The sequence below is a fragment of the Littorina saxatilis genome, linkage group LG16 (assembly GCF_037325665.1).
Source record: "Littorina saxatilis isolate snail1 linkage group LG16, US_GU_Lsax_2.0, whole genome shotgun sequence".
In the NCBI taxonomy this organism is placed as follows: Eukaryota; Metazoa; Mollusca; class Gastropoda; order Littorinimorpha; family Littorinidae; genus Littorina; species Littorina saxatilis.
Window position 1 is genome coordinate 27,806,133 of NC_090260.1, and position 27,952 is coordinate 27,834,084.

Consider the following 27,952-nt stretch of genomic DNA (forward strand, 5'->3'; position numbering starts at 1 on the left):
TTCCCCCTCCCTCCCTCCCCCCTCCCTCTCCTCCCCCCCCCCCCCAACTCTCTCTTACCCCTCTCTCTGTTTGATTTTGAAACTGAAGAGCCCCGGTCCACAAACCAATACAAATGTCAGACTGATGCACACACAAAATAAAAATGCTGAGCACAAAGGGCAAGGGTCAATAAACAGTAAATAAAACCCACACATAAATGACGGAAAGTGAACATAACACCACAGATCACTACAGATAGGGGACCCATGTTTCCACCGACCATAAACCTGCATGACATAACCCTCAACCCTGACCACCCCCCATAAACCATTGGCATTGCCTTAGAATATGCCTGCAGTTTTCTGCAAAGATGATCCGAGAAATAAAATAGAAGAGAAAACGAGGGGTTTTAGGAGGTAGTTTGAATTTCTGGTGAAGAAAAAATACAAACTGTTAGTGCCATCATGAAGGAGAAAGAGAGAGAGAGAGGGGAGGAGAGAGAGAGGAAGAGAGAGGGAAAGAGAGGGAAAGAGAGGGAGAGAGAGGGAAAGAGAGGGAAAGAGAGAGAGAAAGAGACACAGAGAGAGAGAGGGAGACAGATAGGGGAGACAGAGAAAGAGACACAGAGAGAGAGAGGGAGACAGATAGGGGAGACAGAGAGAGAGAGAGAGAGAGAGAGAGCTTTGCAACTCCTTTCAAATTCAAAAGAAACAGGATTACATGAAGTAGAAGAAGAAAAAGAAAACAAGACGTGAGAGATCTCAAATTAACTGAGCTCCCTTCCACTATGATTAAACACATGAACGAACAGACCCCCCCCCTCCCACACACACACAAACAGAAGCAAACCACTTCCACCCCACACAAAAAAATGGAAACCCATGGATGTGCAAATTTATACCGCCCCTTCAAACTCGAAATGATTAATGAAACCTGACCGGCAAGCCTGAAATTGTCTGAATGAGAAGGGGAAAAGGCCACTAAAGAAAATTTACAACAACAAAAAATACCTGAGTGACATCCTCCATGCTATCAAGAAGACCTCCTCAATCTGCTCCCAAACTGCAATCAATCAAATCCTGGGCATTGCCTCTTTTTCGTACTATTTGTCTTCTTCTGCTTTAAAAGTACACTTCTCCCTGGGGCTCTGACATCATTTCAGATCTTGCCAGGCTTTTACAGTGAATAAGGCCATCCCTCCTCTTCCACACATTCCAACATTCAACATCCTGGGCATTTCCTCTTTCTGCCTTTAATGGATTGGGTTTTTTGTTTGCTTAACGCCCAGCCGACCACGAAGGGCCATATCAGGGCGGTGCTGCTTTGACATATAACGTGCGCCACACACAAGACAGAAGTCGCAGCACAGGCTTCGTGTCTCACCCAGTCACATTATTCTGACACCGGACCAACCAGTCCTAGCACTAACCCCATAATGCCAGACGCCAGGCGGAGCAGCCACTAGATTGCCAATTTTAAAGTCTAAGGTATGACCCGGCCGGGGTTTGAACCCACGACCGGGGAGCATCGGGTAAATTCTTCCCCCTAACCTGCTGGGGGGGGGGGGGGGGGGGGGGGTGGTACCGAGGATAAGACCATCCCTCCACTTGGACACATACGTACAGTGAACCCCCCCACCCCCCCTCCTGGAAGACCCCTCGGTAGAAGGTGGTGTTATGTCTCAGTTAAATGTATGCTTTGTATGCTTGTTGATTTGTGCTAGTTTATTCTATAATGAATTTGTAAAGCGCCTGGAGCCAATTGATGGGACTCGCGCTATAGAAAAGTTATTTATTATTATTATTATTATTATTATTATTATTATTATTATTATTAAGACTCCCTCCCTTTTAAGGCTATTTTTGTCTCATGGACTCTGTGAATTTACCCCCATTTTAAAGGTGGTCGTCTACATTTTTGCTTTTTTTCAATAATCTTACGGTTAGATTTCGATACAAAATTATGTCAAATTAATGATGAATGAACCATGGGGGAAAAATGTTATAGAAAAAAAAAATATATGTAAAAAAAAAAAAGATTTTATTTTTTGGGTAGCGTGACTCACGCTTCCAATATTTTGTTTTCTGTTTGCTGAGAACAACATAAACATGTAGACAAGGACCTTTAATGGTCAAATGGCGATTGCGGTATAAACATGTAGACAAGGACCTTTAATGGTCAAATGGCGATTTCGGTATAAACATGTAGACAAGGACCTTTAATGGTCAAATGGCAATTTCGGTATAAACATGTAGACAAGGACCTTTAATGGTCAAATGGCGATTTCGGTATAAACATGTAGACAAGGACCTTTAAGACCCCCCTCCTTTTTTAAAGAACTGGGTTTTTTTTTTTCCTCCAGATTTTTTTGGGGGGGTCTTTAAAAGGGGGATTACACTGTACTAACAAGAAGAGCAAACGCTCGATCGAGTCACTTTCGCAGTTCTGAATATTATATGAGGCATCAGATGGACAGGAAGAAATTGCTATTCACAACACAATGCATACCTGAAGCATACCTGTGACCTTGAAAAAGGTCAAAGGTCACCAAAGCAGACGTCAAAGTGTAGAGGTCACTGGGAGTCACGTTCACATAAAATTTGAGCCCGGTCACTTTTATAGTTTCCGAGAAAAGCCCAACGTTAAGTTGTGTGTTGCCGAACAGAAAAGGCTAGTTATCTCCCTTGTTTTTCTGATAACGTTCGTAAAAGGCTACAGATGTAAATACTTTGATGTAAAGAATAATCCTACAAAGTTTCAATCACATCCGATGAACTTTGTCAAAGATATAAAATGTCTAATTTTTCCTTTGACGCTGACCTGTGACCTTGAAAAAGGTCAAAGGTCAACGAAACCATCGTTAAAGTGTAGAGGTCATTGGAGGTCACGACTAAACAAAATATGAGCCCGATCGCTTTGATAGTTTCCGAGAAAAGTCCAACGTTAAGGTGGTGTCTACGGACGGCCGGCCGGCCGGACGGCCGGCCGGCCGGACAGACTAACACTGACCGATTACATAGAGTCACATTTTCTCAAGTGACTCAAAAATCAACACCCCAACAGCTTCCGGTGCACATTAGTTTCTCGTAATGACACTACAAGCGCCTGTGGCTTTTAGTTGGTTTTGTTTTTAATTTAGTTCATCAAAAACGTCTCACTCTGCACAAAAAGCACCCTGACTGTTTTGACCAAATGGAAGGAATGGAATACAGTGGAACCCCCCCTCAGGACCTCCAAAACTCTGAGAAAATAAGCTCTTGAAAAGGAAGGACTGGGTGGCCGAGTGGTAACGCACTTGCGCTCGGAAGCGAGAGGTTGCGAGTTCGACCCTGGGTCAGGGCGTTAGCAATTTTCTCCCCCCCCCCTTTCCTAACCCAGGTGGTGGGTTCAAAGTGCTAGTCTTTCGGATGAGGCAAAAAATCGAGGTCCCTTCGTTGTACACTCCATTGGGGTGTGCACGTTAAAGATCCCACGATGGACAAAAGGGTCTTTCCTGGAAAAAATTGTATAGGCATAGATAACAATGTCCATCAAAATACCCGTGTGACTTGGAATGATAGGCCGTGAAAAGTAGGATATGCGCCGAAATGGCTGCGATCTGCTGGCCGATGTGAATGCGTGATGTATTGTGTAAAAAAAATTCCATCTCACACGGCATAAATAAATCCCTGCGCCTTGAATATGTGCGCGATATAAATTGCATAAAAAAAATTTTTTTTTTGAACAAAAAAAAACCTGCGCTTAGAACTGTACCGGCGCGCGATATAAGCCTCATATTGATTGATTGATTGAAGGAGGGGTGCATTGGGGGTAGATTTACAGAGGCCATGAACAAAAAATCTGAAGAAAAAAACAAGGGGGCGGGGGGGTAGACAACCAGAGAAAAAGAGAGGACCCTGAAAGATGGATCTACCTCATGATTCATCATTCATAGTTCTCATCAAAATCATAATTACAACTGAGTGACAGATCCCTGATGTATTGTCCCAGTCTGTTCCATCACAACTCATCAGCACCACACACACAACCCACTCCCTCCTTTCTGCCCCACCCCAAAAATCCAGTGCGACTGTGTCTGCCAGCGTAGTTCTGTACCACAACCAGTCTTCTGCAGTTTCAGAGGGAGGTAAGCCATGGAGGCAGTCAGAGTTACAAAGCGAAGAGTTATTTCCCTTCCTCTGCATTCTCTACAGAAGCATGCCAAGTTGTGCTTTCTTTGTGTTCTTAGTTAGCATTGTCTTCAGAAAAAAATTAAAATAAATAAAAGAACATGTATTAAGAAGATTAATTTCCACATATCTTAAACTTGTGTGCCACCCTGCCTCATCCACTTTCCTGCCTGTCGTGTATTAAAACAGGCAGGCTGGGTGTGTAGAAAGAACATGTTTCATTTTAGTGTAACAATGGACATGAACTGTTGTTATTGTTATTATTATATAGTTTAGTTCAGCATGCCACATATAAGCTGAAAACTTGAAACAGTAAAACCCACCCATAACGACCACGGAAAGTGATTGTCATAGACAGGTGGTCGTTAAGAAAAGTGAGTTATAAAGAGAGAAACAATATTGCCAAAGATCTTCCATGATGGTCGTTTTCGAGGTGGTTGCCAAGGCAGTTTAGACTATTTTGAAATGTATTAATTTGGAGCACGACCATGACACTAAACCTGAACCACACACACTGACACAAACACACACCCATACATTGGGTGGCCGAGTAGTAACGCACTTGCGCTCGGAAGCGAGAGGTTGCGAGTTCGACCCTGGGTCAGGGCGTTAGCAATTTTCTCCCCCCTTTCCTAACCTAGGTGGTGGGTTCAAGTGCTAGTCTTTCGGATGAGACGAAAAATCGAGGTCCCTTCGTGTACACTACATTGGGGTGTGCACATTAAAGCTCCCACGATTGACAAAAGGGTCTTTCCTGGCAAAATTGTACAGGCATAGAAAAAAATGTCCACCAAAATACCCGTGTGACTTGGAATAATAGGCCGTGAAAAGTAGGATATGCGATCTGCTGGCCGATGTGAATGCGTGATGTATTGAGTAAACAAATTCCATCTCACACGGCATAAATAAATTGCATAAAAAATTTTTTTTTGTTGAATAAAACAAAAATCCCTGCGCTTAGAACTGTACCCACGGAATACGCGCGATATAAGCCTCATATTGATTGATTGATTGATTGATACATTCATGCAGATGACAACTAAAAGATACCAGGGTAGTTTAGTGACAAAGAGCAGCACTTACTATCCAGTCCGTTATCTCCAATGCGGCACAGCTCAAAAGAGAGGTGTATCAGTGTGTTGTTCTTTAGTACGCCCTGCAAAAAAAATATCAAACGCCACAAGTTATAACTAAAGAAAGTGATATGTATACAGTCAGTTTACTCTTTCGCTAGAAAAAAACAAACACCATTACACTTACATAGTTACAAATTTATCAACACAATCAAAAGCAAAAACAAACAAGTCGCGTAAGGCGAAAATACAACATTTAGTCAAACTGTCGAACTCACAGAAAGAACCTGAACGCAATGCAATTTTTCAGCAAGACCGTATACTCGTAGCATTGTCAGTCCACCGCTCGTGGCAAAGGCAGTGAAATTGACAAGAAGAGCGGGGTAGTAGTTGCGCTGAGCAGGATAGCACGCTTTTCTGTACCTCTCTTCGTTTTAACTTTCTGAGCATGTTTTTAATCCAAACCTATCATATCTATATGTTTTTGGAATCAGGAACCGACAAGGAATAGATGAAAGTGTTTTTCAAATTGATTTAGAAAATTTAATTTTGATCATAATTTATAAATTTTTAATTTTCAGAGCTTGTTTTTAATCCGAATATAACATATTTATATGTTTTTTTGAATCAGAAAATGATGAAAAATAAGATGAACGTAAATTTGGATCGTTTTAACCAAAGTCATTAATTAATTTTTTAGCCACCAAGCTGAAATGCAATACCGAAGTCCGGCCTTCGTCGAAGATTGCTTGGCCAAAATGTCAATCAATTTGATTGAAAAATGAGGGTGTGACAGTGCCGCCTCAACTTTTACAAAAAGCCGGATATGACGTCATCAAAGGTATTTATCGAAAAAAAGAAAAAAACGTCCGGGGATATCATTCCCAGGAACTCTCATGTAAAATTTCATAAAGATCGGTCCAGTAGTTTGGTCTGAATCGCTCTACACACACACACATACACCACGACCCTCGTCTCGATTCCCCCTCTATGTTAAAACATTTAGTCAAAACTTGACTAAATGTAAAAATAGGAAAATAGGCAAAATTCAATTTATGTATTGAGAAACATAGTGCTAAGAAAAACAGTCGTATTTTCAGAGACTTCTGCAACAACAAAATAGTTATGAGTGAAAACTTAACAAACATCTAAAAAATACCTTTTTTCCTGTGTAAACAATCAGATCTAAATCATCACAGATCTATCCTGGATTTCACAAAGCATCTTCTGTCAAATTTCTTCGGGACAACATTTAAGGAAGTAACCCAATCCAAAAGCAGAAGCAAAAAGCACTTAACCAAGAAATGAAAAGAAGAGGGAAGATCAAACCAACTAGTGGAAGAATATTTGAAATAGGTTCAATCTGTTTCCTCTCCTTTCCACTTAGGCAAAAAAAATTACACCAGATTTGTGCTGTCCTTGAGTAAAGATCTGTTTTAATTTGTTAATGACAAACGACACTGACTAAACGAAATCAACTTAACAAACCAAGAGCTCTCTTCTTGACCCTCTCTTTCAAAGTGAAATATTTGGCGTCACATACGAACCAAATTGGAAATCCATAGCATCATCATTATAATCATCCTCATCTCATTAATCATCCAAAACTATAAATTAAATAATGGCATCACATTCAAATTCTGTCACTTCTTCTATGTATGTTTCCCGAAAACTGACAAAGAATTTTGAGAACATATTTTTTCTCAGGTAATTCATGATTTCATCATATTGTTCTTAGCATGAGAAAATGACTTGTAAGGTCATCGCCAGACTGTACGTACATGTATTCATATTGTACGTAAATTTCAATTAACCGGGGATGGCCAAATCGTCCGCCCGATCACCAAGAGCAAATTAAAAATCCACCAGGCAAGTAGAAACCGCCTAGAAACATTCTGGTCAAATGTAACACTGTTGGTTGTATTATTGAGTTTTAAAGCCATGATATAAACACTGCAGATGCAGCAACTGTGATGTGTACCGGTCCTGCGAAATTTCTGGCCGGCTTTAACTTTCTTGAACTTAAAGTTACTCGCCCGGGTGGCGAGTTAAAATTTTGAGCTTTTAACAGACAAAAACAGACCAAACGGGGGTTCATACCTTCATCAGGACGTTGATATCTCGCTCTCTAAGTGGTACACCCGTAAGCTCAATGAACATGAGAGTCGGCGTGACGGCAAGACAGCTGTGCAGAGCTTTGCACAGCCTGAAGGTGATCTCCTTAGAGCGGATAGACGGGGTCTTCCTCCTCATCACAAAGGCTCGTTTGTCTGCGCAAAGAAACATCAACAATAATTAGTCGACTGTAACTGAAGGACGAACAGAGCAAGACAGAGAGTCAGCGGCACAGCGCTCAGACGTACTCACTGCATCCACCTACTTGCAAAGAAAAGAAAATACAGGACATCTCAATAAGCTAATTTGAAGTGTATGCAAAAATGCTAAATTGACTAAATCAAAAGTTGAAAAAGGGCATCTTTGGATCAGTGAACTGAGGGTGAAAAAGGCACAAAGAAACACAACTACAGAGACATTTAACACCTTTCCCGTGGAGTCCCAGACTTTCTTTCTTTCTTTCTTTCTTTCTTTATTTGGGGTTTAACGTCGTTTTCAACCGTTCAAGGTTATATCGCGACGGGGTCCCAGACCGACTCGGTTACACACACAATAATTCATAAAAGATCAAAATTGTGAATCACAAAGTGACTGTCACACACACACAATTGTTCAGCCTGTCCCATCAGAATTTGGTGGTGGTGGTGGTGGGGGGGGGGGAAGAGGGGCAAATGTTGGCTTTGCACAGCTTTTTCTTTGCTAATTCAAAATGCTGTACTATGATGGAAAGTGTGCATATATGGTAGGCTCAGTGCGCCCTTTCACGCACTGAAGGGAATTCTAATGGGGCATTTTCAAACTGTGAGGGCCAATGGTGCAAGGCGCACTAGTAAACCAAACCCTGCACACACACACACTCACTCGCTCTCTCAGACCCTCACTCTCACTCACACACTCTCTCTCTTCAACAAGAAGGCTTGAGTCTTTGCCAAGACTTCTTCTTCTTCTTCAGCGTTCGACGATGGCTGTGTCTAGATTCTTTGGCCCGTGATGTTGACGAATGGGCTGTCATTTCCAGGTCCTGAGTGCTGCCCCATAGCTTGGTGTGCAGCGATGTCCCTGTGGGCCAGACGCGTTTTCTCTCACTGCAGTGGAGTCGGCAGGTCTGCAGGAAGTGGTCCGGTGTCTGGTCCGCCTCTCCACAATCGCACAGGGCCGACTGTCTGATGCCGATCCTTTTTAGGTGGCTGTTTAGTCCACAGTGGCCTGTCCGAAGGCGGAAGACAATGGTCTGCTCGTGACGAGTGAGCTGATGGAGGGCATCTTCGTGTGGATTATATCCATTGTTTTTCTTTTTGAAGGTGGATTTTTGCCTGTTTCAGATTAGGGTCCTGGCTTCACTGAAAGTGAGATCAGAGAGTTGCTGCTCAGTTTTGCTGCCCTCCTTTGCCAGCCGATCCGCCACTTCGTTGCCCACAATCCCCGTGTGTGCAGGGATCCACTGCCAAAACAACAAACTTAGAAAGAAAGGCAGACAAAACCCTTACCGTCAGTGTCCGAGGGGGGCGTGAAGTGGCTGCGGATGGCGACATACTCCAGACTCTTGTTGATCTGCAGTGTGTGGATAATAGGCGGCCAGTCTGGAGCCCTGTATAACAAACAAGTTTTTATTAAATCTATTCCGCAAAGGAATTTCTTTTCCCCGTAGAGAACTTACAATACACAATACATGTAGCCTTGAATAGTAAATGATAAATTGTTACTGAAGTCTGAACTAGTGATGCGCAGTATGTTGAACAGGACTTTTTAACCTCACTCTTAGTCTTATGGGCAGAGGTGGAACCGAGGTAAAAATAAAAAAACTTACTTTGGCCTGCCTCCCCAATTCCTGAAAAACCCTGAAGCTGAGAAATGTCTACAATTTGCACTAAAAAGTGGACTATTCCATGTGTTGCACAACAAATCCCATCCCTGTACATGAGACCTCAGTCACCCAGACAGTAATTAACACACACACACACACACACACACACACACACACACACACACACACACACACACACACACACACACACACACACACACACACAAACACTCTAAAATACTAAACATTTTCCCCCTCATACCTGACTCTGTCAGCGTTGATGTCCAGTATGCCTGAGGACAGGTTAGACTTGACCGCCGCCAAGGGGACTGAATCCTGCAGGGCACAGAGGTTGTCATAGTGACTCTCGAAGTCGTACGCCCCCCGCTGACGCGCCTGCACGCTCTCAATCATCTTCTTGTAGGCAAGCTGCCTGGGGTCAAGTTCTGTAGCGTTCTTGGCTGCACACATTATGACTGGTTGCAAGCAAAAGCTCAAGGTTACTCTCCAATATCATGTTTTCTTGATCAAAAATATTCTCATAAAAGTTATACGATCTAAGATTACATTTACAGGGGAAGCCTATTTTTTTTTGCTTTAAGAGCTCCAAAATTATAAGAAAATCAGAGATCAAAAGAGGGATGATAACATAACAATTAACATTAAGTAACGGAAAATCAGGTGATATATATAAATATTTTCTAACCACGTACTGCGCACAAACAATCTTTAGGCACTATCATTTACACATTAACATGCTTCCATTTGAAACTTCGAGGTCGTCAATTAGACTTTGGGAGGGCGTCAATCCACGATGAAGACCGAGAAGTTTCAAATGGAAGCATGTTAATGTTATTGTAATTCAATCTGACGACGATCTCTTTCCTGCTTTCATGCGATGGTAAACAGACAGAATTGGTTCTGTTCTGTTCACACACTACTTTCAGTCCACCTACCTGCAAGGGTCAAGTCCCAAGAAATATGTCTCTGTATTCCTATCTTATCACTCTGCTCCTGTTTTATTTTCTTTCACATACATTTTTCCTTCTTGTTTGACAGGTTTTTGGACAGCAAACTCTAAAACAAATTCTCTTCATCACAAAAGCGATCTTTGGAATTGACTGACGTAGTCCGGAAGAATTCATGCATCAACTTACGTCACGTATTCGACGTCATCACTTCGCATACCTTATGGTCTCGGTATTTCGTTGGCCTTCATATTTCCTATTTGTAAAAATGACCCTCAAAGCTAACCGAGACTAGTTGAGGTTGTATCAATGCGCCTCGCCAGCAGGTGGTTAATGGCTTTTTTAGCGAGTGGTTATCGACAATTAATGACCGGTAATTTTTAATGAGTTGGGGCATTCTGACCAATCACAGGATCTGTTTCGATAAAACGCCAACTTGATTGAATTACAATATATGTATTATCAGTACCCTAATTTCTGTGTGTGTTAGTGTTACTGTGTATGTGTTTTCTTTTACTGCAGGTGTGCGTGTGTGTTTATAGATCTATATACATGTGTGTGTGTGTCCAAGCAAATGTGTGCGTGTGCTAGTGGTGTGTGTCACGATGCACATGTGTGTAATTACTCTGTATGTGCATGTGTGTGTGAATGTGTGTGTGTGTGTACTGTATGTATCATGTAATAAGGTATACAAATTTTACAAATTAAAATGTACGTGTCCATGTGTCATTTGTGTGTGTGTGTGTAACACTCTGTGTGTGTGTAACAACTAACACTGTGTGTGTGTGTGTGTGTGTGTGTGTGTGTGTGTGTGTGTGTGTGTGTTACACTCTGTGTGTGTGTGTGTGTGTGTGTGTGTGTGTGTGTGTGTGTGTGTGTGTGTGTATTACACTCTGTGTGTGTGACTCACTGTCACTGGCTGTGTGTAACTTTCTGCAAGCGTGTTGATGTTCAAACTCATACATTTTGACATTCACAGTGACCGCAAAACCATGGTAAATCAGAAACTGACAAAGAAACAACAATAACAATAACATGTCAATTCAACAACAGATAATGTTTACAAATTACAGTTCAAAATGGGTAGGCTATTGGGTCAATTTCGTGTGACGACTTAGAACACTTGTTGCACTTATTCTATCCACAAAACAAACAATAACAAGAAAATAAAAAGACGGCAAAACTACACAGTTTGATCATAAGAAGTGCGAACAATAAAAGGATGCACCGGTAGAATTCTACTGACAATAATCAAAGACAAAGTTACCAATCACCAATGCGTGTCGAAGCATGCACACTACTGACTACAGCAACGCTTCAAATCCTACCTCTTGCACTGAAATCGTGGACGGTTTATGCAGTTAAACCAACATTAAATTCACACAGGACGAAGGCGAATAATCCGGTTGCAGTTTGAAATGCTTCAGCTAACGCGTGTCTGCGTTTGAAATCTTTTTGTTTATTGCGTTTCCATCAAGTTATAAACTGGCGCCATACTTGTGACGTCCACGCAACTTCGAGAAAACCTTTGAAGATAAACACAGAAATTGATGACGTCATATAATTACTTTCCACTCTTGCCTGAGCATTCTGCCAAATGAGCCGCCTTCTTTTCACCCAAAATACTTGTATAAGTCTTAAAGGAACAAAGTTTGTTTATTTAGACTTGAATTTAAGTCTAAACAAACAAAAACAATAACAAAAGGTAAGGTCTTTTGCATCGGACAGTGGCTGGAGAACCGACAAGTCGGTAACGGAGCCACAAGGCTAGAGAACCGGCGCTCTGGGCAAGCCAGAAAGTACGTTATGGTAGAGTATACTGACTGTACTGTGACAGCTCTTTTTTGAGATGTTTGGATGTAAATTATTTTAGGTATTGTCAAATTTGTATTTTCAAAACATAATTGAAATTTTGTTTGAGTTGCTACCAGTACACGCCGTATAAACGGTTGCGTCGACTGAAAGCCGCGGGATCGGTTGCATCGACTAAAAGCCGCGGGATCAGGACACGCCGCGAGGTGAGTTTCTCCACAAAATTACAAATCTCTTCTCTTAATTAGTAGATTATCACATAACTTTTGTTTACACTTTGAACTTAGGTGTTGTAGCATCACATCGTCGATTTTTTCATTGATTGCATTTCCGTGGGAATGTTGAACTGTGATTATTTACACTTTTTCAAGCGCATTTTTGTAAATTTTGACTTTCAACCTTCACCACTAAAAATCAAGCTTTCGGACAAAGCTACAGACAATTAAAATGTAATCAATGATTATTTATTGACCATTGAGTTATGTTTTATTAGCTAATGTTACATAGTTACTTCATATTTTACGGATATGCAAGGACACTAAACAGTTTGACGGTTGCACACCACGGAAAATCCTTGTACAGACCGGTTGTGCGCCACGGTAGTCATCGGTTGTGCGCCGTGGAAGTAATTGAAAGTTGAAAAATCGCTTCTGAACATTGTACAACAAACATCATGCCATGTAATGGTGTACAGTGGCATGGCCAGCAAAAGTATCGCACCAAATGGGAAGAACGGAAATGACTCGGGAAATTACCTCACATTTTAACGGTCCTAATTAGATATATAAGAACTCTTCATTTGCTAACAGATTTGGTATCACAAGAAAGATGGGACTTTTGTCTTTACTATGTTAAAAATTCATGAGTGTAGTATACTTGATTGTATTAAAAAGACCGTTTGAAAAGTGTCTAAATTGTTAGACCTTTCCTCTCTTTCTATGTGGTGCAATACTTTTGCCGGCCACTGTACAGGTGGTTTGACCCGGATAGTGTACAGTCCCAATAGTTTCATGGAGACACGCACTTTTTTTAGGATGGTACTCGCACTCTGATATTTCTAATTTTCTATGGCAGATGGAGTCCGTCTCCTGAAATCACCTGTCCACTGCATAAACCATGGATGCGAATGAGCCCCGCTTCATGTGCTGGTATTGTTCCGAAAAATGCGAAGAATTCATCACCGCTATCGATCATGCTTTATCTTTACACCCCACTGAAAATGTGAAGCTTCGCAACAGGTCTGAGCAAACCAAAGCCAAGACTATAGTGGAAGTTCCAGAAATAGTGGCGGTGGTGGTGGGGGATGTGGTGTGCATGATGATGAAATGGGCGATTTAGGGATAGACCGGTTTCCCATGCTTTCCCTAAAACCTAAAGAAGGTCCCAAAGATGTAAACATCAATCCAGACCTAGAACCACAGAGACAAGCAGAAATACAAGCACTTTGTGACAGGAAGGTCAAAGCACTCAAAGACATACCTGGGAAATGTGTCATTGAAGAGTGTGAGTTCAAACTGACATCACAAGAACCTGTGCATGTAAAACAGTACAAGCTACCTTTTTCACAAGTAGAAATAGTGAAGAAGGAGGTCAATGACATGCTGAAGTTAGGTGTCATAGAACCTAGCATTTCACCATACAACAGTCCGATTGTATTAGTGAAAAAGAAGGATGGGTCAATTCGGTTCTGTATTGACTACAGACAGTTGCATCGTGAAGTAGTGTTCGATTCTGAGCCTATCCCAGACATACCCTTGATCTTTGCAAAATTGCAGAAAGGGCGCTATTTGTCAAAGATTGACTTAACAAAGGGGTACAGGCAAATTCCCATCAAGGAAGAAGACAAAGAAAAAACTGCTTTTAGCACACCACTTGGGCAATTCCAGTTCGCCTACTTACGGTTTGGAGTGAAGACAGCTAGCATGATCTTTACTCGCATGATGCGGAAGCTCTTAGAACCGTTAGGGCGTGATGATGTCGAGCATTTCATAGACGACAACATTATCGCGACAGAAACGTGGGAGCAGCACGTAGAGGCGGTAGAAGCAGTTCTGTCTAGACTGGAAGAGGTATGCTTGACTGCAAAGCCATCAAAATGTTACTTTGGCTACGCAGAGCTGGACTACTTGGGACACCACGTAGGGCAAGGCATGACCAAACCAGATGACGAAAAGACGGAGAAAATCAGGAGCGCAAAAAGACCTGAAATCAAAAAGGAAGTCGGCGCTTTCTTAGGGCTAGCAGGCTTCTATAGAAAGTATGTCAGTGACTATGCCAATCTCAGTGCACCGCTGACGGACTTGACAAAGAAAGGTCTATCTGAAAGGGTAGTGTGGAACGAAAAGTGCGAGGAAGCCTTCACGAAACTCAAACAAAGTCTAGTATGCAAGCCAGTGTTGCTGCTGCCAGACATCGACAAACCGTACACAGTGAGGAGTGACGCGTCGGATATCGCCGTAGGCGCGGTACTTCTACAGGACCAAGGTCAAGGACTTCAACCAGTGGCGTACGCGAGCAGGAAGTTGAACAAGGCAGAACGTAACTACTCGGTCATTGAGAAGGAGTGTTTGGGAGTAGTATGGTCAATCAAGAAATTCGAACAATACTTGTACTCGGTACATTTCACTCTGGAGACCGACCACCAACCACTTACCATAGGGGAAAGGCTCCCAATATGGACCGGCTCCTAATATGGACCACCTTCTGTTCTGACAAACTAACGGCGCTAGAGCGCTCAAAACAATTTCATTCGCTTTATTCACCCTCTCTGGATAAGTTACACATGTCAAAACTGTTGCAGAAATACAAACCCCAAAACCGTTAGGCTTTTTCGTGTTTTTTTCACTTTTGGCAGCGTTCACTCTAAATTTACCGTCTAAAACGGACTCGTTTCTGTCCACAGTCAAAGCTTTTATCACACAAAAAAGGCTATATATGACAGCTAAGACCGTATTTGTTACATTATAGCAGTGTTTACCCCGAGTTTTTCCTGCAAAGAAAAAATATTAGCAAAACCTCAAAGTATGTGTGAGTCCCCTAATATGGACCACCTTCAACAAATCGAAGAAAATAAAAGCTAAAGGCAATTTTCATTAATTCATTAAGAAGCTTGCTGAAAATAACCTTCAACTAGCCCTCGAGATTTCAAAAAAATATAACAAATAGTCTTCTTTTTGTGGAAGTTGATAATTTCACTTATTTTCACTCTGTTTTTGATAAGCTTCTTCAGTTTGCTGGTGTACTTCAAATAATGCTCTCATCAACCCGAAACAGATAAATCTAAAGCATATTTGAATTAGTCTGACTTACACACTAAGTTGTAACATGTTATTTTGAAGTATAGAGGGCTTTTTACAGTGATTCGTGAAGGCCGCTTCACTGGTCCATATTAGGCGCCCAGGCTCCTAATATGGACCATTTGTGATTTTTTCTGTATTTAATTTTTGCTGAAGGTCTATCAAAGCTATTTCAATCTAATTAGGCCTAACGGTTAAACTAAGACAGAAGGACTACCAAACACAAAATGAAACTTCTTCGCAAGAAAACAAGCTAATTATCAGCATGAAACAAAAAGTGTTCCATATTAGGGGACCTTCCCCTACCTGCAGAAGACCAAGACAGAGAATGGACGTCTCATGAGATGGGCACTCCAGTTACAACAGTACTCCTTTACTGTTAAAATCATCCGAGGGGTTGATAACGTTGGGGCCGACTATTTGAGCAGACTGAATAACTAGGTTAGCTTAAACATGATTGTTTCAGCTCAAGAGGAGGGGCGTATGTTGCGAAAATTTACGCAAAGTTATTCAGATCGATAGTTCTTCCAACAAAGCAGTCATATGTCGCTTATGAAAATCGTCGGGCACCTATGGCTTGTCAAGTTATGTAATGCGGCGAATGCCTATGGGTTGACGGAAGCCGAAGTGTAATTACGTCAAAAGTTTCGCTGTCAATTGACGTCATTTTAATTGTCGTCAGGAGGTTCTCGTGTACCTTGAAGGAGTTTCCTTCAAAATAGAGAATACTACATGGCTTGCTGTGTCGTACCAGATTTACACGAGTTGTTTTTTTAAATATTGAACTGCGAGCGAAAGCGAGCTGTTCACTATTTGACAAAAGCAACGGGGCGGGGAAATAGCTCAGTTGGTAGCGCGCTGGATTTGTATTCAGTTGGCCGCTGTCAGCGTGAGTTCGATCCCAGGTTCGGCGGAAATTTATTTCACAGTCAACTTTGTGTGCAGACTCTCTTCGGTGTCCGAACCCTCCCCCCGTGTACACTACATTGGGTGTGCACGTTAAAGATCCCACGATTGACAAAAGGGCCTTTCCTGGCAAAATTGCTTAGGCACAGTTAATAATTGTCTACCTATACCCGTGTGACTTGGAATAATAGGCCGCGAAAGGTAAATATGCGCCGAAATGGCTGCAATCTACTGGCCGTATAAAATTTCATCTCACACGGCATCACTGCAGAGCGCCTAGAACTGTACCCACGGAATATGCGCGATATAAGCCTCATTGATTGATTGATTGAGTATTCTGTTTATCCTACATACTGTACTTACGTGTATTTTACTGAAAATGTCCTGCATTCGAGGCAGCTAAATTGAAGACGCTTGTTTTAGAACCTCGATCTCTTCTAAAGCCTCGTGCAATCTATTATGTCAAAGCAAAGAAACGTCACTCTGAAAGTGTGGCGTGACGTGTTAGTTCTAAAGATTCATCGAGGGTAATTAGCGAGCGCAATTTGTGTTTCTATAATGACGTTTGTCTCGGTGACTTTGGCATCATAAGCAGTGGAAAAACAGGTCCCTGCCAGACTTGCTTGACATGACCTCATTTACATGATATACACACGTGTGATTTGAACGATTATTATCTCACGGGTGTCTCTCTCACGTATGTAGGATAAACATTTATTTTTTATTGTTGATGTGATTGTTAGATTACTTTGTTCATTATTATTGAGAACGTAAGGAGTTAGGTAATTAATGAAGCTATCTGGGTATGAACTTCAATGATTACTATAATTCTCGTGTCGAGAATCGCCGAAAGACAAGGCTTACGATTGGTTTTAGACTAGGTTGGTTGGCAACGAGAAGGAAAGTTTCGGTTAGTAGCCAGGGAGTCTGCGCACACAGAAGGGCTGAAAGCAACAGCAAGTAACTGTCAGTTCCAAGAGATAGTTGAGGAACCATACGCTGTGTTGCCATCGCCACTTCAAGTTAGATCCAGTATTCAAGGCAAGTGAGAACGAAGTCAGATGAGCTGGAAGAAAGAAGTGGAACCATGGAGAAGCAGCGACAGCACCGGTCAACCCCTGGGGACAACGGTCGTCGGAGGCGAGCGGAGGAGGCTCGAGAGATCCGCGGCGGGATAGTGACGGGATGGCTGGGGAGGTGTCTGCTATCTGCACTTTGGGACGTTAGCTGTTGCGGTTGGGAAAATTATTTTCGATACGTTGATGTTTCAAGTTTCGGATTCGGATTCAAGATTCAAGTTTCTACTTTCAACTTTCAAGTTCCGTCTGATGACTGATGTTTCAAAAACAACAAAGATGGACATTGTATAAGCCGTTCAACACTACACCAGCCTGGATCGCGTAACTCTTCGATCATCTATATCGTCGCTTCGCGCTTCAAGTTGAGTAACCGGTAGAACACAAAAACGATACAAGAGTGAATAACAATCTGTCGACCTCGGAAGCAAAAAAATGAATAAAATTTTGAATGTATAAACTTTCAAAATACATCTTGTGTGTTTTGTGTACGAATCTGTAATAGTGGTGTAATATAGTTTTTTTTAGAACAAAAATTCATCCTTAATCTGGTTCACTACGTAGAAGGTGAGGTCCTCGTACCCTCCGAGTACGTAACAGTTCAGGGATCCGCGACACCTTGTTCTTCTCTCTGTACAGAGGTGAGTCAGGATATTCATCATGCACATTGTTCTGCTCTCTGTACAGAGCTGAGTCAGGATATTATGCATGCACCTTACTTGTTCTGTTCTCTGTACATAGCTGAGTCAGGATATTCTTCATGAGCCTTTTTCTTCTCTCTGTACAGGGCCGCGTCAGGATATTCTTCATGGGCCTTGTTCCCCTCTCTGTACAGAGCTGAGTCGGGATATTCTTCACGTACCTTGTTCTTCTCTCTGTACAGGGCTAAGTCAGGATATTCTTCATGAGCCTTGTTTTTCTCTCTGTATAGAGCTGAGTCAGGATATTCTTCATGCGCCTTTTTCTTCTCTCTGTACAGGGCTGCGTCATTCTCTCTGTATAGAGCTGAGTCAGGATATCCTTCATGGGCCTTGTTCTTCTCTCTTTTCAGAGCTGAGTCAGGATATTCTTCATGGGGCTTGTTCTTCTCTGTTCAGAGCTGAGTCAGGATATTCTTCATGGGACTTGTTCTTCTCTGTTCAGAGCTGAGTCAGGATATTCTTCATGGGCCTTGTTCTTCTCTGTTCAGAGCTGAGTCAGGATATTCCTCATGGGCCTTGTTCTTCTCTGTTCAGAGCTGAGTCAGGATATTCTTCATGGGGCTTGTTCTTCTCTGTTCAGAGCTGAGTCAGGATATTCTTCATGGGCCTTGTTCTTCTCTGTTCAGAGCTGAGTCAGGATATTCTTCATGGGGCTTGTTCTCTGTTCAGAGCTGAGTCAGGATATTCCTCATGGGGCTTGTTCTTCTCTGTTCAGAGCTGAGTCAGGATATTCCTCATGGGGCTTGTTCTTCTCTGTTCAGAGCTGAGTCAGGATATTCTTCATGGGCCTTGTTCTTCTCTGTTCAGAGCTGAGTCAGGATATTCTTCATGGGGCTTGTTCTTGTCTGTTCAGAGCTGAGTCAGGATATTCTTCACGTGCCTTGTTCTTCTCTCAAATAATTCTTCATGTGCCATAATTGTTCTGCTTTCTATACAGAGCTGAGTGCTGTTTAGCAAACGTTTATTCAAGAGAAGAAGATATCTTATCTTTGTTACTATGAATCACTTATGTGTCTCATATGAATACATGCATAATGCTTACAGTTGCAGGATGATTGGGCCCAAGAGAGGTGATTCACAATGCTCAACAAGAGCTCTGAAGGAAGAGAAAAGGTGGATGAAGACAAACCACTAAATAGAAGGGAAAAAAAGGTAATGCTCTTTTGAGTCAAGTATAATACATGTATCAAGAAGACTATCATATCAATATATTACATTTACTATCAGAATACACATTAATGGAAATGCCCTGCAAACAAATAATAATATTAATATGAATTAGGATAAGTCGCACATGAGAAATGACCCTGTCGATTATAAGTTCTTCAGTGAAATCAGTGTGTGACAAACAAAATTCCTCCAATCACTGTTATTTGTTAGAGATTACTCTTACATGAAGCAAAGGGAGAAAGCAAACAGCTGTGGTGTGTGCGAAACTGATAAGATTTTTTTAGTCAGGTCATAACTGAGCAAAGTTTGTAAGTTTCTGAGTGTCTGACACAAACGCTCAGCAATGTAATTTCTCTTTTAGAGATTAATAAAGGTATTGTATTGTATTGTATTGAGTGGCACATCATTATTTTAGATTCTACTCATCTCTTGAGCTTCATATCCATATCAACTTAAAATGTGGTTGAAAGGAAAGATTAAAGAGGTCATACATTGCAATTTGCTTACAGTCAAAATTTAAAGTTCCAAATTGCATTTTGGCGTGACAGTATTTCTTTAACTATTTTATAATTGCTGGTGTGTGTATGTTTTATTTACAGATAAAAGCAAGGCTCTGACAGGAGGAGAAAGCAGAAGACCAGTCCTGCTGAGTGGGGAAAACACAATCTAAAGGAACATGTTCAAACGATTATTTTGTTTTTCTTGTAGTTGTATTTATAGTGGACAGAAGTTAACTGAAACAGAGGCCGGGGTAGACAGTGCAATGTTTAAGTTATTGTCAAAACAGGAATATCATTTTGTTGGTTTTCTATTTCAAACTTGCCAAGTAGTATGGTAGACTGCTATCTTGAATTACTGACAGTACAATCAATCAGGTTTAAGTTAAACTGTGTAGGATCTCTTTTTACATTTAGTCAAGTTTTGACTAAATGTTTTAACGTAGAGGGGGGAATCGAGACGAGGGTCGTGGTGGTGTATGTGTGTGTGTGTGTGTGTGTGTGTGTGTAGAGCGATTCAGAGTAAACTACTGGACCGATCTTTATGAAATTTTACATGAGAGTTCCTGGGTATGATATCCCCAGACGTTTTTTTCATTTTTTTGATAAATGTCTTTGATGACGTCATATCCGGCTTTTCGTGAAAGTTGAGGCGGCACTGTCACGCTCTCATTTTTCAACCAAATTGGTTGAAATTTTGGTCAAGTAATCTTCGACGAAGCCCGGACTTTGGTATTGCATTTCAGCTTGGAGGCTTAAAATTTAATTAATGAGTTTGCTCATTAAAGTTGTCATTAAAATTGATTTTTCGCAAACAGATTTAAAATTGATTGCATCGTATTCTTCATCACATTCTGAATCTAAAAATATATACATATGTCATGTTTACTCTTAAAATGTGATCACAATTAACGAAAATAGAATAATTAGTCTTACGATTAAAATGTAAGAAATCGATCCAAAAATGATGTCATCTTATTCGTGATCATTTCCTGATTCCAAAAACATATAGATATGATAGGTTGTATTCAAAACAAGCTCAGAAAGTAAGTTAACAAGAGCACAGAAAAGCGCGCTTTCCTGCTTAGCAATAGCACAATACTCTACCGCGCTAATCTGGCGTGTCAATATCACTACGTTTTGCACGTGGAAGGTGAGCGATTTCCTTCACGCGGGGATTGACGAAGCTGTACTGTCTTTGTGAATAAATACAGTGCGTTCAGTTTCATCCCGTGAGTTCGACAGCTTGACTAGCATGGGAATTGTCCGCCGAATGGCGGATTTCCGCCGAATTTTTTTTTTGTTCCGCCGAAAATGCAAAAGTGTCCGCCGAAAAAATAAAGGGGGGAGGCACACAAAAAAAGCACCGGTTACTTTGGCCTTTGCGCAAAAGCCCGCGAAAACTTTCCGTACTTTGTTCACGCACTGCTACCGCCCGCCTCAGTTATTGAACTATTATGTTTGAAAGTAAACCAGATTGCACAGATTGTGTTACAAGTTACATTTTCCTGTTTGTCTCAACAGATAAATTTTTTTACAAATTTAAACCATATATAATACATGTAAGCAAAATTTGGTACATTTTTGTACTAAAAACTCTGATTCTAAAAACAGAATTTAATGGCAAACTTGGAGCTCAGATGACACCAGATTGCACCATCTGGGTTCTTTGGAGAAAAAAAATTTCCGGGGGGGCATGCCCCCGGACCCCCCTAGTAAGGCTAGGCGCTTCGCGCCGTCGACTTGACGCTTCGCGTCTTCAGTTATAAATTTTCTGCCTTTTTTACAATTTTCAATTCCCATGCCTGATGTAGTAATTTCGCCTTACGTACGCGACTTGTTTGAATGTGTGTTTTCTGTGTTTTTTGTCTGTCTCCAACTGTGATTGAAAACTGTCCTCTCGTCTACTTTACAACAGATAACCTCATCAATCTGGATTGTTGGTTTTTTTAATATTTTTTTTATATATATATATAGGCTTATATATATATATAATGATATAGGCTTTACGTGTTTAGCAAGTACACTCATATTCGTCTGGACATAGAGATCGACAAGAAACTGTACTCACTGTCATTGCTCAAAAAAGTAATTCAGCAATACATAAAATTAAATGGAATATTTTTTCTATGAAAAACATCGACGGCGACAGCTTTAAAAACGAAAAGACCTTGAACTTGTAGCTAAAATGAGAGACTGCGATAGCAACCAGAAACTGTAGAGTACAGAGAGTGTAATCTACATTCTGACGCCACCCACTTGTCTCTAAATGTCGTCTGCCACTGATATGTAACGCGTTTTTCTTTTAAAGTGACTCAAGAAATTTATACTTTGTTGTTTGCTCTTTGGTTCAGCCATCCCAAGTTTTTAAGGCCAACGACCGCGTCGTTCAAATAGTGCATGTGACATGAAATCAGATTGCGCTTTTGTTTGTTATCGTACGTGAACTTTGGCTGCCGGTTACAAACAATAGGCTTGTTATCTTTCATCTGTGCAACAGCTATCAGTGATACGTTACATCAAACCCTGCTTGTCTCTCTGTAAACCTGTCCCCGTGACATGCTGAATTATAATTATAATAATAATAATAATAATAATAATAATAATGGACATTTGCTATAGCGCATAATCATATATATGCTCAATGCGCTTTACAATAACTAGAATTAACATAACTAATAATAAAACCATGTGTGCTCGCCTTTTGTCTGTTCCAAAGAAACAATGACATAGCGATTGTCTGTCTGCCTGTTCGTGTAAAAGATGAGAGGGCGAGAGAGTGAGGGAGAGAGAGAGAGAGAGGACGAGAGAGACAGAGAGAGAGACAGAGAGAGAGGGCGAGAGAGAGAAAGAGAGAGACAGGGAGAGAGAGGGCGAGAGAGAGACAGACAGACAGAGAGAGAGAGAGAGAGGACGAGAGAGAGACACACACATAAACATACACTGACAGAGAGACACACACTCACACACACACACACACACAACTGCCAGGGAGGAATGCGGTTGGCGTGGATGTCACCTCGACCCCAGTATGCACTGTACCATATATAGGGGAAGGGCTCCTATTATGGACCGGCTCCTGTTCTGACAAACTAACGGCGCTAGAGCGCTCAAAAAGGTTTTATTCGCTGTATTCACTCTCTTTGGATAACTTGCACATGTCTAAACAGTTGCAGAAACAGAAATCTCAAAACCGTTAGGCTTTTTCTCTTCTTTTCACTTTTGGCAGCGTTCACTCTAAATTTGCCGCCTAAAACGGACTCGTTTCTGTCCACAGCCAAAGCTTTTATCACACAAAAATTGCTATATATGACAGCTAAAACCGTATTTGTTACATTTTAGCAGTGTTGACCCCGAGTTTCTACTGTAAACAACAAAAAAAATAGCAAAATCTCAAAGTATATATGCGAGTTCCCTAATATGGACCACCTTCAACTAATCGAATAAAATAAAAGCTAAAGGCTTTTTTTCATTAATTCATTCAAAAGCTTGCTGGAAATAACATAACTAGCCCTCGAGATTTAAACAAAATGCAACAAAAAGTCTTCTTTTCGTGGAAGTTGATAATTTCACTTATTTTCACTCTGTTTTTCATAAGCTTCTTTAGTTTTCTGGTGTGCTTCAAATAATGCTCTCATCAACCCAAAACAGATAAATCTAGAGCATATTTTAATTAGGCTGACTTGTACACAAAGTTGTATCATGTTATTTTGAAATATAGGGGGCTTTTTACAGTGATTCGTGAAGGCCGCTTCACTGGTCCATATTAGGCGCCCAGGCTCCTAATATGGACCCTTTGTGATTTTTTCTGTATTCAATTTTTGCTGAATGTCTATCAAAGCTATTTTACTCTAATTAGACCTAACGGTTAACCTAAGAGAGAAGGACTACCAAACACAAAGTGAAACTTCTTCGCAAGAAAACAAGCTAGTTATCAGCATGAAACAAAACGTGGTCCATATTAGGAGCCCTTCCCCTACAGTCAGTCAAAGCCACTAGCCTATATTCTTTGTGACAGCTTGAAACAGAAGCAGCACCGCCCTGATATGGCCCTTCGTGGTCGGCTGGGCGTTAAGCAAACAAACAAGCAAAACAAAACAGAAAAACAGGGGGGTGGGGGGAGGGGTGCGTACACTCATACGCAAAATGACCTATATTCTGTCTTCCGTCAGCTGTAATGAGTTGCAACTCCGAATCGAGCCATATATATTTAAATGTGTGACTTTATGCACAGATAATAAACGAGCTGTGCTTACACCTCCAGAGGAAAATCACATGCGAGAATTCCAGCACTAAGATCGAAAGGAAATCAAATGTCCCACCACAACCATGACAGCCATGTCGCTGTGCTTCATGTTCTCGGCCGTCTCTTTGGTATTGCTACACTCATCTTCAGCCAGTAGAGTTATCTTCATGCCTTTCCCCATTACCAGCCAGGCCTACATCCACGTGCAGATGGCACGCGCCATGATGGACAGAGGTCACCAGGTCTGGCTGGTGGTATCAGACATCGTGGTGGACAAGAACGTTCTCACGTACACCACAGGAATCTCCGTCATCCAGTTCCACACCGGCTACAGCATCGAGCCATATATATTTAAATGTGTGACTTTATGCACAGATAATAAACGAGCTGTGCTTACACCTCCAGAGGAAAATCACATGCGAGAATTCCAGCACTAAGATCGAAAGGAAATCAAATGTCCCACCACAACCATGACAGCCATGTTGCTGTGCTTCATGTTCTCGGCCGTCTCTTTGGTATTGCTACACTCATCTTCAGCCAGTAGAGTTATCTTCATGCCTTTCCCCATTACCAGCCAGGCCTACATCCACGTGCAGATGGCACGCGCCATGATGGACAGAGGTCACCAGGTCTGGCTGGTGGTATCAGACATCGTGGTGGACAAGAACGTTCTCACGTACACCACAGGAATCTCCGTCATCCAGTTCCACACCGGCTACAGCATCGAAGACGACATCATTGTCGAGTTGTTCCTGAAGCCTCACCTCGCCGAGGAGAGCATGTCTTTTAGTGTTGTGTGTGAACGGTACCACGCTATCGCTCACAACATCCTCAGCAACGAAGAACTGTTTCAACAGAACGGAAAGCTGTGCACGCAGATCTCTTCGTGTTTGACGACAACGTGTCTATCGGCAAGATGTTCGTGGTTTTTCCTTACAGACTAGAGATTCCCTTCGCCTGCGTGGACTTCGGTATTGTGAGAGCATTGAGCAAAAGATAAACAGACTGAAAAGAATGATATCTTCCTGGAAATTCTGCATTCAGAAGCCTCAGTAACACCAATGACATGTGAGTAACACGACTGAGTAACATGACTGACGTCTCATAACACAACTGACCATCCTTAGCTAACTTTGATTGATGAACTGATTTTAACTTTAAACGTAAAGTTAATTAAATGGAACAAACAAACTTGCTTATAGTAAGACATTTTTACTTTATTTCCACCTTTTAAGCCTAACTCCACAATTTGACCAAACAAAATGCAAACTTGTCACAAAATAAACTGTAATGATAGCGCAGTGAATTTGCACAGGCCTAGCAAAATCGCAATTTTATATGATTCAAGGAAAGAAAAAAAATCTTATTTATTTTCAGCATTACTACAGAAATGTGCTGCAAACATTTTGCACTGTAACATTATTGATTCTAACAGCAAAATTACTGACAGATGGTAACAGCACTGAGACCAAATTGCCTTGGCTGGTTTCGACAAAAGTTACACGTACAAAAACGATCAGCAGTGTTTACTTACTGTTTGACAGAAATACAATTCTTTTCCTCAAACGGCGAAGACAAAGCATAAATAGGATTATCTTTAAAACAACTAAAGCTGCACAGTTTTTTTAAACAGTAACATTACAGGCATGGTAACACCACTGACATCAAATTGCCTTTAGATGTCTCGACAAACAATAAAACGTTCTGAAACAGATCAGTAGTGGAATCCCCAACGTTCTGGCACGAACAGTACAGTGACCTAGCTGGACTCTAGCACATTCAACTACTCAGGAACTTTATTAGGAGTGCAGTCAGCAGTTGGTGAATATGGTAGACCCGGTGTGAAGTGGTTTGGGATCCAGTGCGTCATGTTCATGTCAACACGTGCAGACGTCCATATAATATATAAACGAGCTGTGTACATAGGGTGTACCACAAAAAGAGGGACAAAAAGAAACTGTAATAGTTTCTACAAATACAAGAATTTTCGCAAGATTTTTTTCACCAGATGTGGACAACATCTCAAATTTTTATTATACCAAAGCATTTCGAAATCGAAGAACATTTGGTTGCTCTTGTCAGTAATTGATGACATGTTCAATCCAGGCCCCGCGCTGCTGGATGACGTGGGCCACAAAAAGAGGGACAAAATCAAACTCTCATATTTTCTAAGAAAATAATTGTTTCTTTCTGATTTTCAGGTGATATATCCAGAAGACCTGTAAGTTTTATCTGACAGAAGAATGGACCCCTACGATCACTTTTCCGTCGAAGAGAGGACCAAGATTGTGGAACTGTAAGTCGCCTACTCTGGTTCAAAGACAGTTTCGACGCGAACACCCTGGAAAGAAAATACCACATCGTCATACTATCACACGCTTGGTTGATAAGTTCAGAAACACTGGTAGTGTGGTTAACAACAACAAAGGACATTCTGGTCAGAAAGAAACAATTATTTTCTTAGAAAATATGAGAGTTTGATTTTGTCCCTCTTTTTGTGGCCCACCCTGTATATATATATATATGTATATATATATAAAACAATTGAAAGTCAGCAGGGGACCGAGATTTACAGAGCAAAGTCCCTTTGTGGGGGACGTATCGCAAGGTAATCTAGTCCTGAGGAGGACCATTGTATTTGTACCTAGACCAGACACGTGTTTCGACACTATTGTGTCTCATCAGTGGTCAGGTGGTACTGATGGCGAGAGTTCTCAACCCATGGTATCCAACTAAGAAGCAAACCATTCTCTGAATGGTAGCTTCTGTTGGCATGGGAGACTACCCTCATCTGACAACCCCAAGAGGATATCTGTGAAGGGAAACACTTTGATTTAAGGCCAAAGTGTAGAATTGATATTTATTAAGAAAGAATTTAGAAATTTAGACAAGTTTTAACCAAGAAATTAGGTTAAAATATATATATATATATATATATAAACTTGTAGCGTAGGGTGTGATATTCAACAAACCTGTCTAAAACATTCTCACCCTACCCACTTCACGAATCGCTTCTCGATTATTTTAAGATCTTTTATTGATGATTACAAATATTGGCTCGTTCTTTTTACGTATGTTCGTTCATAGTCAGTTCATCGACTACTTGTTTTCCTTTTATCTCCGTTTCATTATCAGATCACATGTATCACTTATCGTTCTGTCCTCGTTCATGCGAAGCCATTAGAGTTGAACAATCTCTCGAATGCGTGAACACGCTGTCGTAACTCGAGCTTGTTTGCATTGACTGCATGTATACCGATGAATGTTTTTTGCTTTATTATCTTCATCACTTCTGCTTCCTATATTCGTTTTACGGTGTTCTCGTCCAGGGACATTCCAGGAAGGTATTCGTCAGAATACATTGCAAAGCTCTTGATGATGTGTCCTCTGCGTTATTTGCTGGTCTCGAAGCATTTCCTCAGGTTTTCTTCTTTCCAGTAGTATTCAGAATAGTTAGTTAGTTAGTTAGTTAGTTAGTTGTTGCTTTTTTGGTCCAGCGGACCATATCGGCCAAATCAGGACCCCACAAGTTTAACATTACAAATATTTAAAATAAACCAATGTTACTAAACAAAATTAGGAACGTCACCCGAAACCCTACGTGTCAAGGACTCCTTTAAAAATCCAAAGAGAGCTGCAGAGCTGACCTTTGTAAAAATATGTTTCAAGCTAGAAGTGTCAAAATACTTCACTCGTAGATCATACAGATCAGCGCACTCCGTGAGAAAATGGCTCACAGAAAAACTATTATCACAGGCGTGGCACCATGGTGCCTTTTCTCTTTTAAGCAGATGGACATGCGTTGTATAAGTGTGACCAGTGTGTAGCCTAGCCAGAACACTTTCGTCTTTTCTACTTGCAGCCAACAAAGGAAGGGCTTTGATAGCTCAGGGCGTATCTTATACAGTTTATGTTCCTTGCAGGTGGACCAACGGTCTTGCCAGAGTTTTAAACTGTAAAAAAGGGTCTTCCGACGAAGGTCGGTGAAAAAAACAAATTGCTCAGGAAGAGGTGGAACCGCCATCTCCGGAGCATCCTTTGCTGCCTTGTCAGCAGCTTCGTTGCCTTGTATGCCCATATGACTGGGCGCCCACATAAAATGTATAATAGTATTCAGAATGACACGCGTGTTCATGGAC

The 27,952-nt window shown here is 41.3% G+C and overlaps 1 protein-coding gene and 1 long non-coding RNA gene across 2 annotated transcripts in view; one reads left to right on the forward strand and one right to left on the reverse strand.

Moving 5' to 3' along the window:
* LOC138949811 (centrosomal protein of 78 kDa-like) overlaps nucleotides 1-11,606 on the reverse strand; it is a gene marked incomplete at its 3' end in the record, with an annotated part of 18,525 nt that extends 6,919 nt beyond the window's left edge. The window contains 5 exon segments of the mRNA XM_070321590.1: nucleotides 5,233-5,305; nucleotides 7,323-7,492; nucleotides 8,825-8,925; nucleotides 9,404-9,602; nucleotides 11,438-11,606. Coding sequence (XP_070177691.1) covers nucleotides 5,233-5,305; nucleotides 7,323-7,492; nucleotides 8,825-8,925; nucleotides 9,404-9,555 — 496 coding nt within the window.
* Nucleotides 1-27,952, forward strand: part of LOC138950740 (uncharacterized) — a 238,231-nt gene that overhangs the window by 185,398 nt on the left and 24,881 nt on the right. The window lies entirely within an intron of this gene.